Raw genomic sequence first — 14,273 nt, 5'->3', positions numbered from 1 at the left:
TGATGCAGTGTACTGAGTTTCAAGCTTTCAGTTTCAAACATCCTCACTGAAGTAAAGCTCTCCAAAGTGCCTGAATATCTTTCTAACCCTGTAAAAAAAAACTATCAGCTCTTCAGGCAATTTATCACAAAAAGCAAAGCCTTTTACATTGCTGCAAATGCCTGTATCAGAACACAGAGCACAAGAAATTCATGCCATATGTTTTTGTGGCTTTTAACAAGCACTCCATGTTTATGCATACAGATATGACTTCAAGGATTAGAGATTATGATGTGTTCCCAACAGCTTTCTCTACTTTGTGGATCAGTCATCTCAAGAATGCAGCTCAATGCACTGCCACGCTTGAATATTCTAAAATCTGAGATGAATTAAGGGCCAAATTCTGACATTTGACTTATTGCACAGGACTAATTAGCAATAGAAGAATCATGACTATGACTATCTAAGGCCAGTAGTCATTACCTATACATCCTTATTAATTTCAATGGGAGGTCTAAGGACTTTATTTCCTGGCGGACAATCAAACTTCTGATGGTCACTCAGGGCCTGCTTGGGACTATCCATTGTTATTTACCATACTTCTCTCCCATATTTACATACCTTGAAAGGAATACAGCTAAAGAGATGCTTCTTACCTTTTCAGTTTAAAAGAATGTGCTTCGTGTAATTTACTGATACAGTTAATGCTAAACCTTAATCCTGCTTTTCAAGAGATGTTCCAGCAAGAACAGGTGCTACCTTATTACCTCCTGATAGGGATGCCGCCGCCTTTTACTACACTAAGGAAAAATTCAAAGAGGTTAGAGAGAAACATTAAAGAAGGAAATGGGAACATTTAAATCTCGGCTATTTCATATAATTTTATTGCCTGTTTGAACGGTATACCTAATTGAATGGACTGTTTAACTTCACAGTGAAAGTAAACAAGTTTGATTTTACAGATGCAATAAGGTATATGTCTCTAAGAAAGCATCCCTTAGATTTTTTTAATTACTGAGTAAGGAAATCAGAATCAGAGGTAGCATACGTATGCTTTTTAGAACTTGCAAATTGCTTCCACTTTCAGTCACAACATTAGCATTACTGGCTGTAGTTGTCTCACATAAGGCTCCACAGGGGGCATTTGATATTAAAGAACTCATGGAAATCAAATGTACTTGTCAAGTGCCCATCAGAAAAGAGAGGAGAAAAAAACACCGTGTACTGAAAATCATGAAATAAGGTTGCAGTGGAAGTTGAGATAGTAAGCTGCAAAATTGTGAGAAATACAGCAATTTTATTTCCAACTAAGAAACTTCATCCAGGTCCACTAGTGTAGCTGTGCAGGCATAAATGAGATCAGATTTTTTTCCAGCCTCTACAGAGAAGTGGCTCAACCTAAAATAAGACCATTAATTGATTACCCGGCTTCATTCCTTGGATTCTGTAGCTTTATCATTCCCAATAAAAGTGGTTTTTATGGACACTGGCAAATACATGTAGCTTATGAACGATACACCTGCAACCCAAACAGATATTAGTACCTGAGTGTGATGTAGGGATGCACCATTTAACCAGTAAAAGCATATGAAACTTGGCTGTAATAAATAGAGAAGCTGAATGTAAACTATTTTATACTGTTGGCCCAAAACAACTTTGGAGCAACCCTTACATGTCTGTGACCTCAAAAATACAGTGACCAGCCCCTCCCCCCCCCCCTTTTTTTTTCCTTCTTCAGTGCATGTGTGCCTAGGGAAGCCCACCTCCCCAGACTCATGCATGTGACCGTTTTGCCCGCTTCCCACCAACGTGAAGCTAGGCTTACCGCATCGGCGTTTGCGGTGCAGAGCCGAGGCTAGCACGTGCGTGTATGCCTGTGCATGTGCTCCCACGAGGCAGACAGACCTCGCTGGCACCGATGAAATAACGATTAACGTATGTTCGCGTGGAACAGCGTAACTTTGAAATACCAAGCGAGGGCAGAATCAAAACTTCATTTTACAGCTCCTCATCCACAACCGCTCACGGATTTGTACGTTGCCACAAACCTCTCAGGTGGCAGGCGGCTTTTATCACCCCGCGACGCTAGCCCTTTCCGCCTGCGGCTGCGAGGAGCCCCGGGGACGTTTGAGAACCCTTTCCGTTTCCGCAGCCTCCCCTCGGCGGGGCTGCGTTTTGAACACCAGCATCTCGAGCAGGGCCTCGCTGCACCGGGACGAGCCGCCACCAGAGGGGGACGGCAACGGGGACACGAGGCCGGGGACACGCGACTTAGCTGGCCGCAGCCGAGGTCCGGAGCGTGTCCCCAGGCTGCTGCTCCCGCGGGCAGCCCCGCGGGATGCTGCGGGGCTCGGAGCGGGGACGGGACGGCCGGGAGCGGGCAGGGCCCCGGCCACGCCGCTCCTTCCCCGGCCGCCGGCGAGGAAGGGACCCCCCTTCTCCCCTCCTCCCCGTGCCCGAGCGGCCTCCCGGTGCCCCCCTTACCTGTGCTGCAGCCCCACCAGCCCCAGCGTGATGACATGGGGCACGTCCAGCTCGGTGGGCCACACGCCGGAGGCGATGCAGCCGAACACGCCGCACTCCTCCCGGATGCCCAGCTCCTCCAGCTCCATGGCGCCGCCGGCACGTGGCGGTGGCGGCCGGGCAGGGGGCACCGGGAACCGGGCAGCGGCGTGCGGCGGCTCCCCTCCCGCTCTCCCTCCTGCCGCCGCCTCACGCAGCCAACAGCGCCGCGCCGCGCGGGGCCGCCGGTAGCCTGCCGCGGCGGCCTCCCTCATTTACATACGGGGGGGGCTTCGGCCCCGCACGCCGCCCCCTGCCCCGCCGCCCCGCCGGGGGGCTCGGGGGCGCCCGGGGGAACGGGGGCGGAGAGAGGGGGGCGTCTGGGGACCGGGGGCGGAGGGGGGGGGGTCACCCGGAGGGGCGCGGGGTGGCCGCGATTGGCGCTGCCCGCCGCCCCGCCTGCCCGCCCCTTCCGCCGGCCCCTTCTTACCGCGGCGCCGGGGCCCGGCGGCGTGCGCTGAAGCCTCTGTCCTGTGCCCTAGGTGCCCCCCGCTGCCGCCGCTCCCGCCGCCATCGCCATGGCCCCCGCCGGCTCAGGTAACCGCTGGGGGGCTGAGGGGACCGGTGACGGCGGGGGGGGTGATGGTGGTGGTGTGGGGAGCGGGAGTCGCGCTGCCGCCTTTGGGCTCTAGCGGCGTGAAGTAAAGTTTTTCGTCACGAAACTTTTTTTTAAAAAAATATTTTTATTTCGATATGGGGGGGTGGGGGGAAGACGGGACGCTTGCTCGCCGCGCCCCTGAGGCGAGGCGCGGGTAGCTGCGCAAAATCCCCCTCAGAGCCCAACTTCAGCGCTGCCTTGCAACCTCTTAAACCGGTTAAAAAGTAGTTTTAAAAAGAAATAACTACATAAAAAGTAGTAAAAGTACCAAAGTACCTTCACCCCCTTCCCCCCCCCCCCCCCCCCGCTTATACCGGCGCCCCCTGAGGCAGCGGCCGCGTGTGGGAGCTGGCTGAGGACCGAGCCCGCTCCTCCTGGACTGGGAGCGGGGATGCTGCTGGGCACGGAGCTGCTCGGGTGTGCAGGCTCGGTGTGCTGGTCTGGGGGAATAGGAAATCTCTTCCGATCTCAAACTCTTCTTTTTGTTGTTCTGTAGAGCTGAAACTTGGTAAAAAAGTGAACGAAGGTAAAACAAAAGAGGTTTACGAGCTGCCAGATATCCCGGGATGCGTTCTGATGCAGTCGAAAGACCAAATAACAGCGGGAAACGCGGCCAGGAAGGACCGAATGGAGGGGAAGGCTGCCATTTCCAACACAACGACGAGCTGTGTGTTTCAGCTGCTCCAAGAAGCCGGTAAGTGTTCTGAAGGCAGAATAAATGCCTGCGTGCTGCATATGGTGTTGCAAAACACTGCTGCTTCTGTACTGATGTATCCTGCCGTGAGGCTCAGATGCTTTTTTGTTTTGTCTTTCTCTTTCATTAGTTGATAATTCTGCTTTTTTCTTTCTGGCGCTACAGACCTAGGTGGGTGACTTAGTCATTTGGGCCGTGCGAGTATGTGAAGTAATCTAATCCACCACTATAGTTTCTCCCATTTGTCTGGACATAACCCCAACCCTCCCCTCTGCTACGAAGTCCCAGCTGAGTACCAGTTGCTCTAAAAGCTCTATTATCTGTTATAAAGTGTGGTAATAGATCTCAGTCAAACAGTCAAGTCAGTGTGTTTCAGATGTGAGGGAGAGAAAGGAGGTTTCTGTATAGTTATATCTACCTCTGTTTCTGTGCAAGTAGTTCTTCAGCGACAGGTTAAGACCTTTTGTGAATGGATTGGTGGAGGAAGAAGACTTGATGAAGTTGTTCAGTATGATCCTCAGTCACTGGCTTTCCAAGAAGCCTGTTGTTGATATGGTACAAAGAAGTCTCTGGGGTCTTTCCATTTTTTTTTTGCAGTCAATTAAAAATACCGGTTCTAATTTAGAAACAATGAATTATGTGTTTTTGCCTAATTCTTTATGGCTAATAGTTAAGCTACTAATTTTCATACCCTACAGATGCAGTATAAATTCAAAGTATGAATTCAATGCTAAGGAGCTGCCTCAAAGACCCTTAAATGGCTTTCACTCAGTAGCTTCAGGTGCTGTGGAAAAGTATGCAGAGTAAATTGCAGCTGCAGTTTAAAGCAACAAAAGAAGTTTAATGGTTGTGGTCTGGTTTGGTTATTTAGACAGGCATAAATTGCAGATAACGTGAATACCTTATTGTAGAAGTAGTTTGTTTGCTTTTTCGCAACTCTTCTTGACCTACTTTATCAAAGGTGGTGATTTACAAAGAATTCTGTTAAAGTTTCTCTCCCACTTAGAGTAGAGCCAATGTCAGCCTTTCAAAAGCACACATCTGCACTGATTGAAAACTGTAGTAAAAAAAAAAAAGCTATGAGGGTGATTTAATTCCTGGATTTAGAAGTCACTTGGTATGCAGTTTCTTTCTCGAGGGAAGGATTTGCAACAATTGGATTTCTGACCAGAGCAGAAGGTTCTGAGCAACAGGTGAACAGGATACTATAAAGCTGGCAAACTGCTGACCTGTAGGAAAATAATGGCAGTGATGGCCTTTTGCAAGGTGAAAACAAAGCCCTGTTGTTAGGCTTAAAATACCTTGGAAGAGATTCAGTGCATCCCTGAATTCCAGAGAACAAGATTTGGTTGTGCTTAAACTTAAAGATGCTTTTGACTCTTGTTTCAATTGTGGAGTTTGCCTAGTAATAGAACTCATCTTTATATTTAGGAATTAAAACGGCTTTTGTCAGAAAACACAGTGACACAGCATTCATAGCAGCTCACTGTGAAATGATCCCAATTGAATGGGTGTGCAGAAGAATTGCTACTGGCTCCTTCCTCAAAAGAAACCCTGGTGTCAAAGAAGGATATAAGTTTTACCCACCCAAAATTGAGATGTTTTTCAAGGTAAGTTTCATCTCCTGCAATGTGAATCAAACTGTCAGCTAGAACTCTTTGGCATCTTTCTAAAAATGCTGACGAATAGAAGGTTGCACTAGCAATTGACCTTTTAGGGTTGGTAGTATCGCTGTCTTGAAGCTTTCTTGTATTCTCATTCAAGAGCTGTTTTGTCCAAAGCATGCCTGGTGACAGGACGAGGGGGAATGGGCTAAAGTTGCCCCAGGGGAGGTTTAGGTTGGATATTAGGAAGAACTTCTTTACTGAACAGGTTGTTAGTCACTGGAATAGGCTGCCCAGGGAAGTGGTTGAGTCACCATCCCTGGAAGTCTTCAAAGATGTTTAGATGTAGAGCTTAGGGATATGGTTTAGTGGAAGATTTGGTAGCGTTAGGTAGAAGGTTGGACTCGGTGATCTTGGAGGTCTCTTCCAACCTAGACGATTCTGTGATATATAGCACAATACTGGCTCCCGGGGGGCATGAAAGAGTAACAAGCAAAACGGGATAGAAAGGAGATACAACTCATCCTGGATATATCAGGAAGTGTCTTGTGAACTATGACCTAAAGTGCTTGTGTTTAGTGTTTTTTTTTTTTTTTTTTTCATACTCTGTCACTCTTGGGATGTGTCCAAACTTGAAGTGTTTTGAAAAATGTTAGTGTTCCAGGTGTTGTTTAATGCTGTTCTCCCTTTTTTAGCACTAATTACAAAATTCTAGTTATGGGCCTATATATATATATATTTTAAAGGCCCAGTGTACTATCGTCTAATGGTTATTTTTCCATTATAGCAAACTTAACTTACATGCCCTTACCTGTTTCGGTTTTCTTAACAGGATGATGCTAACAATGATCCACAGTGGTCTGAAGAGCAGCTAATTGAAGCAAAATTCTGTTTTGCTGGACTTACTATTGGTCAGACAGAAGTGGATATTATGGCTCGTTCTACTCAAGCTATTTTTGAGATCTTGGAAAAATCATGGCAGCCCCAAAACTGCACTCTTGTAGACCTGAAGGTATGAAAGTCTGACTTCTCATGATCGTAGTTCTGACAGGAAATAAACTACTGAGTAGTTACTAAGATAGGATTCTTGTTGTCTTTTTAGATTGAATTTGGTGTTAATATTTTGACAAAAGAAATTGTTCTTGCTGATGTTATTGATAATGATTCATGGAGACTGTGGCCATCAGGAGACAGAAGCCAGCAGAAGGACAAACAGGTAATGTTCTATTCTTTTTATCTTCTAAGCCTTTTGGAAAGGAGAAAGGAAAAAAATAAACCCTACTGTTAAATACCTGCTTTTGGAGTACCTTTTTTTTCCCCAGATAGCAGGAAGCCAGCGGTATTAATCTATAGTTGAACTTAAATCAGGAAACAGAGCTACTGAGTTGTTTACTTTACCTGAATCGTGTAGCAGCTTGTCTGAGTGAATTGCTCTGTGCTTTTTGCTCATCTGCTTAAAGTGAGGTACGCCATGATGTCATACAGAACCTAGGCTGGCTAGTGCAATGCTGCTGCAGGCTGTCATGTCACTACAAATTCCAACTTTACGTTAATTATATTAATTAATTCAAATTAAAAAAATAAATTAGTTGTATGTGTTCTCTTAAGCTTGCCCATTGAGAAGTTAGCAAAACCTTGATACTCCAGTGCCTAAAAGCCTTCCACATTAACAAATGGTTATGAATTATAACATAGATGGTTGTTTACTAGTTATTCCTTGCTTCCATATGCATGTATAAAAGGAATAATCACATCCATTTGAGCCCTTATTTTGATACAATTAAAAACTTGGCTCTTTCCACTTACTATTCTATGCAAAGAAAAGGACACACTTTAGAAGCTACTTCTGTAACTGTACCAATATTGTCTCTCTTTCCGTGTTAGAAATTGCATCAATATTTCAGCTGGGGTATTCTTAATTACGGTAGCAAAATGAGTGCTTTGTGTACCCAAACACCAATTTTAACATTTCTTTTTATTCTTTTTTTTTTCTTTTTCAGTCCTACCGGGACCTGAAAGAAGTAACTCCTGAAGCTCTGCAAATGGTTAAGAGAAACTTTGAATGGGTTGCAGAAAGAGTAGAGGTATGTACCTCTGGGGTTTTCTTGTTTGGTTTTGGGTTGGTCAGTTGGTTTTCTCCTCTAATGAACAGCGTATCTAGAATCAGGCTGACTGTTGTTTTTTTTTTCTCCTTCCATCTTCTCTCTAGCTGCTTCTGAAAACAAAGAGCCAAGGTAGAGTTGTGGTATTGATGGGATCTCCTTCTGACCTCAGTCACTGTGAAAAAATAAAGAAGGCATGCGCAACCTTTGGAATTCCTTGTGAGTTAAGAGTAACCTCTGCCCACAAAGGGCCGGATGAAACTCTGAGGATCAAAGCAGAATATGAAGGTAAATGCCAAAGAGCTACTGAGATAGATTGAAACAATATCATGTACAAAAATTATTTGTCAAGTTAAGGATTTGTGTGGGTGTCTCTTCCAAATTTTGTTAAACATGACTAAGCTGTTACAATGCACTTCTTCATTTGCTAATTACATAATGATAGGTTATATAGGCTGCACTAAGCAATTATGGAGTAATGTATTGTCCCACAGCCCAGACACAACTTCCATTACTCAAAAGCCTGAACTCTGCTTTTAACCCAGTACCTGAACTGCTTTGCCCTGGCCTTGATGGTATTTATACCAGCATCAGTGGCAAGATACTACAGGAAATGTATTTCTGAAATGGGGAAGAGCGATGATTTCTCTAGCTGACTGTAAATGTTTTTATACGTTACTTACAAGGCAGATGTTGCTGCAATCATCCTACCTGTTTATTGAAAATGTGCTTAGTTAACTTTAGATGCCATGAGAAAAATGTGATTTAAATTCCTATTTCTATCAAGAGAACTTGGCACCTCTTTGAAAGGGTGTGTAGGCTACCAGAGGAGAGAGAAGAATTAACTATTTATCCTTATAGGAGTACACTTCCTACAGAGGAAAAACTGACAGATGGGGTATGAGGGGAAGCAGTTAAAGACTCAATGACAGTACAGATGTGGTAATTACAGTTAAAAGACACTTGTTCTGAGGTGAATTGATTAAGACTTTAGAGAATAGAAACATAGCTTAACATTTGAGCAATAATATAGCCAAGTAAGCCTCCAGTATCTTTAAATGTTGCTCTTTTCAAAAGCTAAGTAGCACTTACTCATCTGATAATGATACTTTCCCTCAGATGCAGAGTAAGGCATGCTAACTTCAGTTACAGTAAGCAATATCTGGGTTTTAAGGCTCCAAGATCTGACTAATTTTTGCAAGGGAAAAATTCAAGATAAAACTTCAGTGCTATGTAGCAGAATCAACAAAACTCACTGCAAACAGAAAAGCTGTATACTCAGATAAAGCAGCTACAAAAGCAGGTGGGAGGAAACAAGGTGGATTGCTTATCTTTTTGTTTGCTTTTTTTTCCCCTCCCAAGGAGATGGAATCCCAACTGTGTTCGTTGCAGTGGCTGGCAGAAGCAATGGTTTGGGGCCAGTAATGTCGGGTAACACTGCTTACCCAGTTGTCAACTGTCCTCCACTCTCAGCTGACTGGGGTGCTCAGGATGTGTGGTCCTCTCTCAGACTACCCAGTGGTAAGACAGTCTTCAGTCAGTGCTGTTGTACTGATGTAGCTCTACTTGTTCTAGCCTACATGTGTGCGCGTACACACTGTTGGGAACAGTAGATCGGTACCAAACAAAGTCTTTAGAAGTCTCTTGCACACATTCTTTTTTTTTTTTTTTTCCTGGGCTTTTTGCAATGAAATCAGTAGAGCAAAGATTACATACAAATACGCTTTGAAAGATACAATCCTTCGCTTATCTTTACTAAACATCTGAATTTAAAGCTGGAATTGGTATGAATGCGAACTTTTTTTGTTCTACTTATAGAGCTGCATTTTACTATAATCAAAGATCAAAAAAGAAAAACCTTTCTACAATCGGCTTGATCCTCTTATAACAGTGCATTACTACGTGCATGGATTTTAATTTTTGTTAGTGACTAGAATGGATTTTGACAGCTTTATGCTTTAGGCCCAGAAGTCTGTTACCTCTGGATGAGGAGAGTCATTTGCTATGCTGGCTTTTGGTTTCAAATGCCATGAAGAGAGAAGTAATGAATATATGACTCTTCAGTAGCTTCAAAACTAGATCATGCAGCTCCAGAGCACTGAAACAAGCATTGTTTTAAGCGGTTATTTAGAGGCAGTGTTTTGCTTGTGCCTAGAAAACATATTTTGGTAGGTGACATTCTCCTTTCTTTGCAGGTCTCGGCTGTCCTACTACTCTGTCACCTGAAGGAGCTGCTCAGTTTGCTGCCCAGATATTTGGGTTAAACAACCACTTGGTGTGGGCCAAACTGCGATCAAGCATGTTAAACACATGGATCTCCTTGAAGCAGGCTGACAAAAAGCTTCGAGAGTGCACCTTGTAAGTCAAACTAACGAGTAACTTTTTCTAGCTACACAAAACTAATGGCGTGTACATTCCTTTGTATTAGGGTTCTCAGTTGGATGAGCTGAGAAATTCTGCATCTTTTCTAACAGAAGAAAGCATCTTTAGAGCAGTAGACAAAGTCTGCTGTGTCCTCACCCCTTTCTTCTGTACTTCTTTTGGTTTTAGGTTTTTTAATATAACTTAGTAAAAGATGGGGAAAATAGTATTTTAGTTATCTTTCTGTTGCTCCAAAATAGTGCTGTTCTGCTTTTCAGTGTAGACTGTTAACTACAGCTGATGTTCACGTCAAGATAATGATTTGGTGATTCAAATAGAAATCCCCTTGTTTTCTGTTTCTGTAACAGTAATATTCTTCCATAGTAATAACGTATGTCCTGAACCTTATTAACTCGACAGGACTAACTAAAACTAGTACTGATACTGTTCTGCTTGCAATGATGGTATGCTTTCCTTTAGCAATAAAATGGCAACATATGCTGTATTAATAACAAAATAACGTGGAAAAATGTAAGAGCCTGAAAGAAATATCTGCCTTATTTAAAATCACAAACATCCATTATATTTTTTCATGTGTGTATGTATGCACATATACATCCCATCACCTCAAACGATGTGATAAAGTTGACATCAGTTCTGTTGTTCACAAGCTATAGATCTGAATGGAATTGTAACTAGGCTTGTTGCCTACTTGCTGTAGCCCTTGACTAGTCAAGTCTTTGCCCTTTTCAATACTAGGCCAATCTCTAAAGGACTTATGTGGTGTTGTTGTCAAATGATCCTCATACACTTCAATAACTCTAGCTTTATGTGTATTTCTTCACTTTGTTTCTATGGGAATTGTACTGAACTGAAGGTGGGAAAAAATGGTAAAGCACCCAACTACTGTGGGAAATCCAAGCATGATTGTCTTGTCTTTGCACATACCATTCTTCTAAATAGGTACTGATTCTAAGAAATATATGCAATTATTCAATGTATGTAACATTCATGCTTTTATAATTAAATAAACTATTGAATTCAAAGCTGTTCATGGAGACTTGATAAACACACATGAATTAGTAATCAGCTGTGGTATATAACTTCAGGACCTTAAATTAGGTAAAACACTTGAAGTTTATGCACTAAATTTGCACAAAGGGGGCTTCTGCAAGGTCAAGTAGTAGACAACACTGCTCCCTGTTACAAGAAGCTGTGTTGCTTTGCTCGTATAAAATACACCCTTCTATTATTGTGTAATGAGTCACACCCCTTAGTGAGGGGAAGCAGATTAGTTTGTGCTGGCCTTCTCCTTCACAGGAAGGGAGTGCAGTTTTTAACTGTACAGCAGTACTCTAAACAGTGCTGTCCCTCACCCCCATGACAGTGGTGTACTGCTGTCTGCATAATCTCCTATCTATGCAATAAAAATTAGTAATACTCAGTATTTTGACTGTTTTAAGCCTGGCATATTCTGTACTGGCTCTAGTTTCTCATATTGCTCACACCCTGATGATACTAACTTGATTTGTAAAAAATGTGCCAACCTCTGTTGGGCATGAGCATGCCAAGTGCTTCAGTTGCCATGGAGAAGGTCATGCTTAAGCTTTTGGGTGTTTTTCTTTTTTGTAGTCTGTACTAACTCCACAAAAGCAAAGCTATGTTTGTGACGTTGTGCAAAGAAGAGACAGAAGTACCAAGAGAGGGCAGTTAGCATTAGTGATACATTGCTGGGAGGAGCGGAGACTTGGAGTAGCTTATTACTGCAAGGATGTTAGAGTTGTCCTACAGGCAGAAGTGTTACCTGCAAGTTCTTCCCAAAGTTTGTGCTGTGAAATGCAAGTGCTTCCCCTTTTTTCAGCATTCCACTTACTGCACTGATGCAATAACCTGTGTATTTTTTCAGCCAGCAGTTGCTGCTGTAGCACTGGTGTTTTTGTCTAATTTTAAAAGAACTATCCCAAGAATCCCAAGAAATTCTTAAATGCATCCATCTTCCCCAAAATTACAATGTAGAGAGGTTACTGACATCTATTTGTATTTTTTTGAGTGGGAATATTTGTAATTGAGTGGGAATACTTGTAACAACAATACATTTTTAAGCAGCTGCTGTGGAACCTAGGATGCTGGATTAGATCATGTCCTAATTACCAGTTACCTGCTTAACTGCAGAAGTTCCTAGAAGGTATCAGTAAGCAGCTGTTCAGAATTAACAGAAGATTAAGGGCAGGACTCATTTTACATCCTAGACTGCTTCAAGTACAGGTAAATGGAAGCTGATGTTCAGCCTTTGAATTCTCCTCAATCAAAAAAAAAGCCAACCCCCATTCTGTATAAACTCCCCTTTTCTGTAAAAACTGCTTCTATTGTTATCCCCCATCTTCAACTCAAGAGTTAAAAAAAACAGTCCCCAGGACTCTGAAGGTAACATTTAATATCCTCAGCATGCAGAGTTGTAAAAAGTGAATTGAAGTCCTAGGAGCAATGATCTTCTATGGGGATAGCATAAAGGCACTGTTTTTGATGTCTTTTTTTTTTTTTTTTTAATTGCTGCTGAAATAAATTCATACCCAAAGAAAAAACATCTTTATATGCTCACTAGAGAAAGCCTAAAGGGTTGATTTAAAAAAAAAAAAAAAAAAAAAAAGCAGAAACTCCACACCTGAAGTTCCTGCAGAGCTCAAGTACATCTACAATTGGGTTGCAGTCCCAATTTCCTATTCAATTTGAGATTTAAGTATGTGCATTTGAAACTCAAAATCTTCAGAACTGTGCAACCGCCTGCTGCGTGATCGGAGAGACCCAATGCCTCTAGTTTCATTTTTGGTAATTACATTTCCCTACCCCTTAAGATGCTTCTGCACAAGGACAACAGCAGATGCTTAGGTCTTGACACACCAGGCTTCTTATTCATCTAAGTCGCATCAGGATGCACAACATCAGTATCACAGCCAGAACCACAAAGTTTACCATTCACTCAAAACATGAGATGCCCTCCATGTTAGAACAATCAGCCAGGCTATAAGCAAATTAATCCCTTTTCTACTGGAAAAAAGGAACAAAACTCAAGTTTTCCCTCAGAAGGGTGCTTTAACTACATTTAGCAGGTCTATAGGAGAAGATCTTTCCCCTTTTAGCACTATTTCAATTTGGTTCCTTAAATGATTGCAACAAGGGTTAGATCACCACAATGCTGCAGCTGATTATGTCTTTGAAATATCAGTTCAATTAGTGTGAATTCTCTGAAGGATTTAACTCCGGAAGAGTGTGCCCTGAATGTAAATATCTTAAAACTTGAAGACAGAAGATATCTAATTCCCTATAGAAGGTCATTCCTTCTTCAAGAACTTCTGGTTTTAAGATACATTCCCATGGAACTCAGTAGAAGAACCAACAATAACAGCTTCTCTCTCCCCCTCTCTCCTCCTGATGACAGATGTCATCACAAGTAGGATGATGTCTTCATAGAAAAAGAGAACAGAAAACATGTTGTCAAACCACAACAAATACTTGAGAATATCAAGTCTGTGTCTTTTCAATGACTGAGTTTTTCATGGAAAGGATTAAGTTGTCACATACAGGAACCCAGAGCTTCTATAAAGTGCCAGAATCCCACCCAGCAGAGGGCAGGAGGTTGAAACATCTGAACCGATGTCGACCAACATATGAAAGATAGACTGGTAGCCCCAACAAGCAGTCATAACAAAGCATGGTCTGATGTAAGGAGGAGGATGAAGAAAAAAGACGGGGGGGAAGAGGGGATAATGGAACAAAATAGAACGTACAGTGGTGTCAGGGGAAAATCTAGCCCACTTTGCCAAGCACACTGTATAGCTCCAAGCTGATAAAAAGGTTTCCTAGCTGACAGATCAGAGAGCTCTTGAATACATGGAACCAACACTCACATAAACTGATGTAATTAAGAAATTTTTTCAAGATGCCAAGTTTCAGATAAGTTCTATTTTGATTGGACAATAACTATATTTGTCTTAATACAGCACAGCTCCACAGCCCTGATTTCCCATTACATCAATTTCTAATGTATCTAAACATCTAGTATGTGGTTGCTTCCTAGCTACAAGTTCATATTCAGCCTGTTCTAAAAATTGTTTCCAATACAAGACACTTTGTCACCAAACCCTTCTTTACCAAAACATAAGTCTTCAACTGGAAGCGTAAAGGCTTCACCTACTTGTTCCTGTCTCTCTTCCACCTGGTGAGCTTCCATGACCTCACAGGCATGTCTGACTACAGTTGAACTACACTCATAGTATTGCTAATGCTATTGTATTTTCAAATTCATGGTGAAATACTTTTTATAGACCTTTATTCATGGAAACAGTTGCAGTCAATAGCATCCACAGAAGTATATC

At 42.6% G+C, this 14,273-nt stretch overlaps 2 protein-coding genes across 2 annotated transcripts in view; one reads left to right on the top strand and one right to left on the bottom strand.

Annotated features, from left to right (window-relative positions):
• PPAT (phosphoribosyl pyrophosphate amidotransferase) overlaps positions 1 to 2,680 on the bottom strand; it is a 44,848-nt gene extending 42,168 nt beyond the window's left edge. Inside the window, exon 1 of the mRNA XM_035326381.1 lies at positions 2,464 to 2,680. Coding sequence (XP_035182272.1) covers positions 2,464 to 2,591 — 128 coding nt within the window. The 5' untranslated portion in view covers positions 2,592 to 2,680. The remainder of the gene's footprint in view (positions 1 to 2,463) is intronic.
• LOC118167136 (multifunctional protein ADE2) overlaps positions 1 to 10,946 on the top strand; it is a 29,941-nt gene extending 18,995 nt beyond the window's left edge. The window contains exons 8-16 of the mRNA XM_035326379.1: positions 3,024 to 3,078; positions 3,636 to 3,833; positions 5,265 to 5,443; positions 6,270 to 6,449; positions 6,540 to 6,653; positions 7,438 to 7,521; positions 7,647 to 7,827; positions 8,902 to 9,060; positions 9,735 to 10,946. Of these exons, the coding sequence (XP_035182270.1) occupies positions 3,024 to 3,078; positions 3,636 to 3,833; positions 5,265 to 5,443; positions 6,270 to 6,449; positions 6,540 to 6,653; positions 7,438 to 7,521; positions 7,647 to 7,827; positions 8,902 to 9,060; positions 9,735 to 9,901 (1,317 nt within the window). The 3' untranslated portion in view covers positions 9,902 to 10,946. The remainder of the gene's footprint in view (positions 1 to 3,023; positions 3,079 to 3,635; positions 3,834 to 5,264; positions 5,444 to 6,269; positions 6,450 to 6,539; positions 6,654 to 7,437; positions 7,522 to 7,646; positions 7,828 to 8,901; positions 9,061 to 9,734) is intronic.
• Positions 10,947 to 14,273: the final 3,327 nt, after the last annotated feature.

This window comes from Oxyura jamaicensis, chromosome 4 (assembly GCF_011077185.1).
Source record: "Oxyura jamaicensis isolate SHBP4307 breed ruddy duck chromosome 4, BPBGC_Ojam_1.0, whole genome shotgun sequence".
NCBI classification, from domain to species: Eukaryota; Metazoa; Chordata; class Aves; order Anseriformes; family Anatidae; genus Oxyura; species Oxyura jamaicensis.
This window is presented reverse-complemented; position numbering and strand designations above follow the sequence as displayed.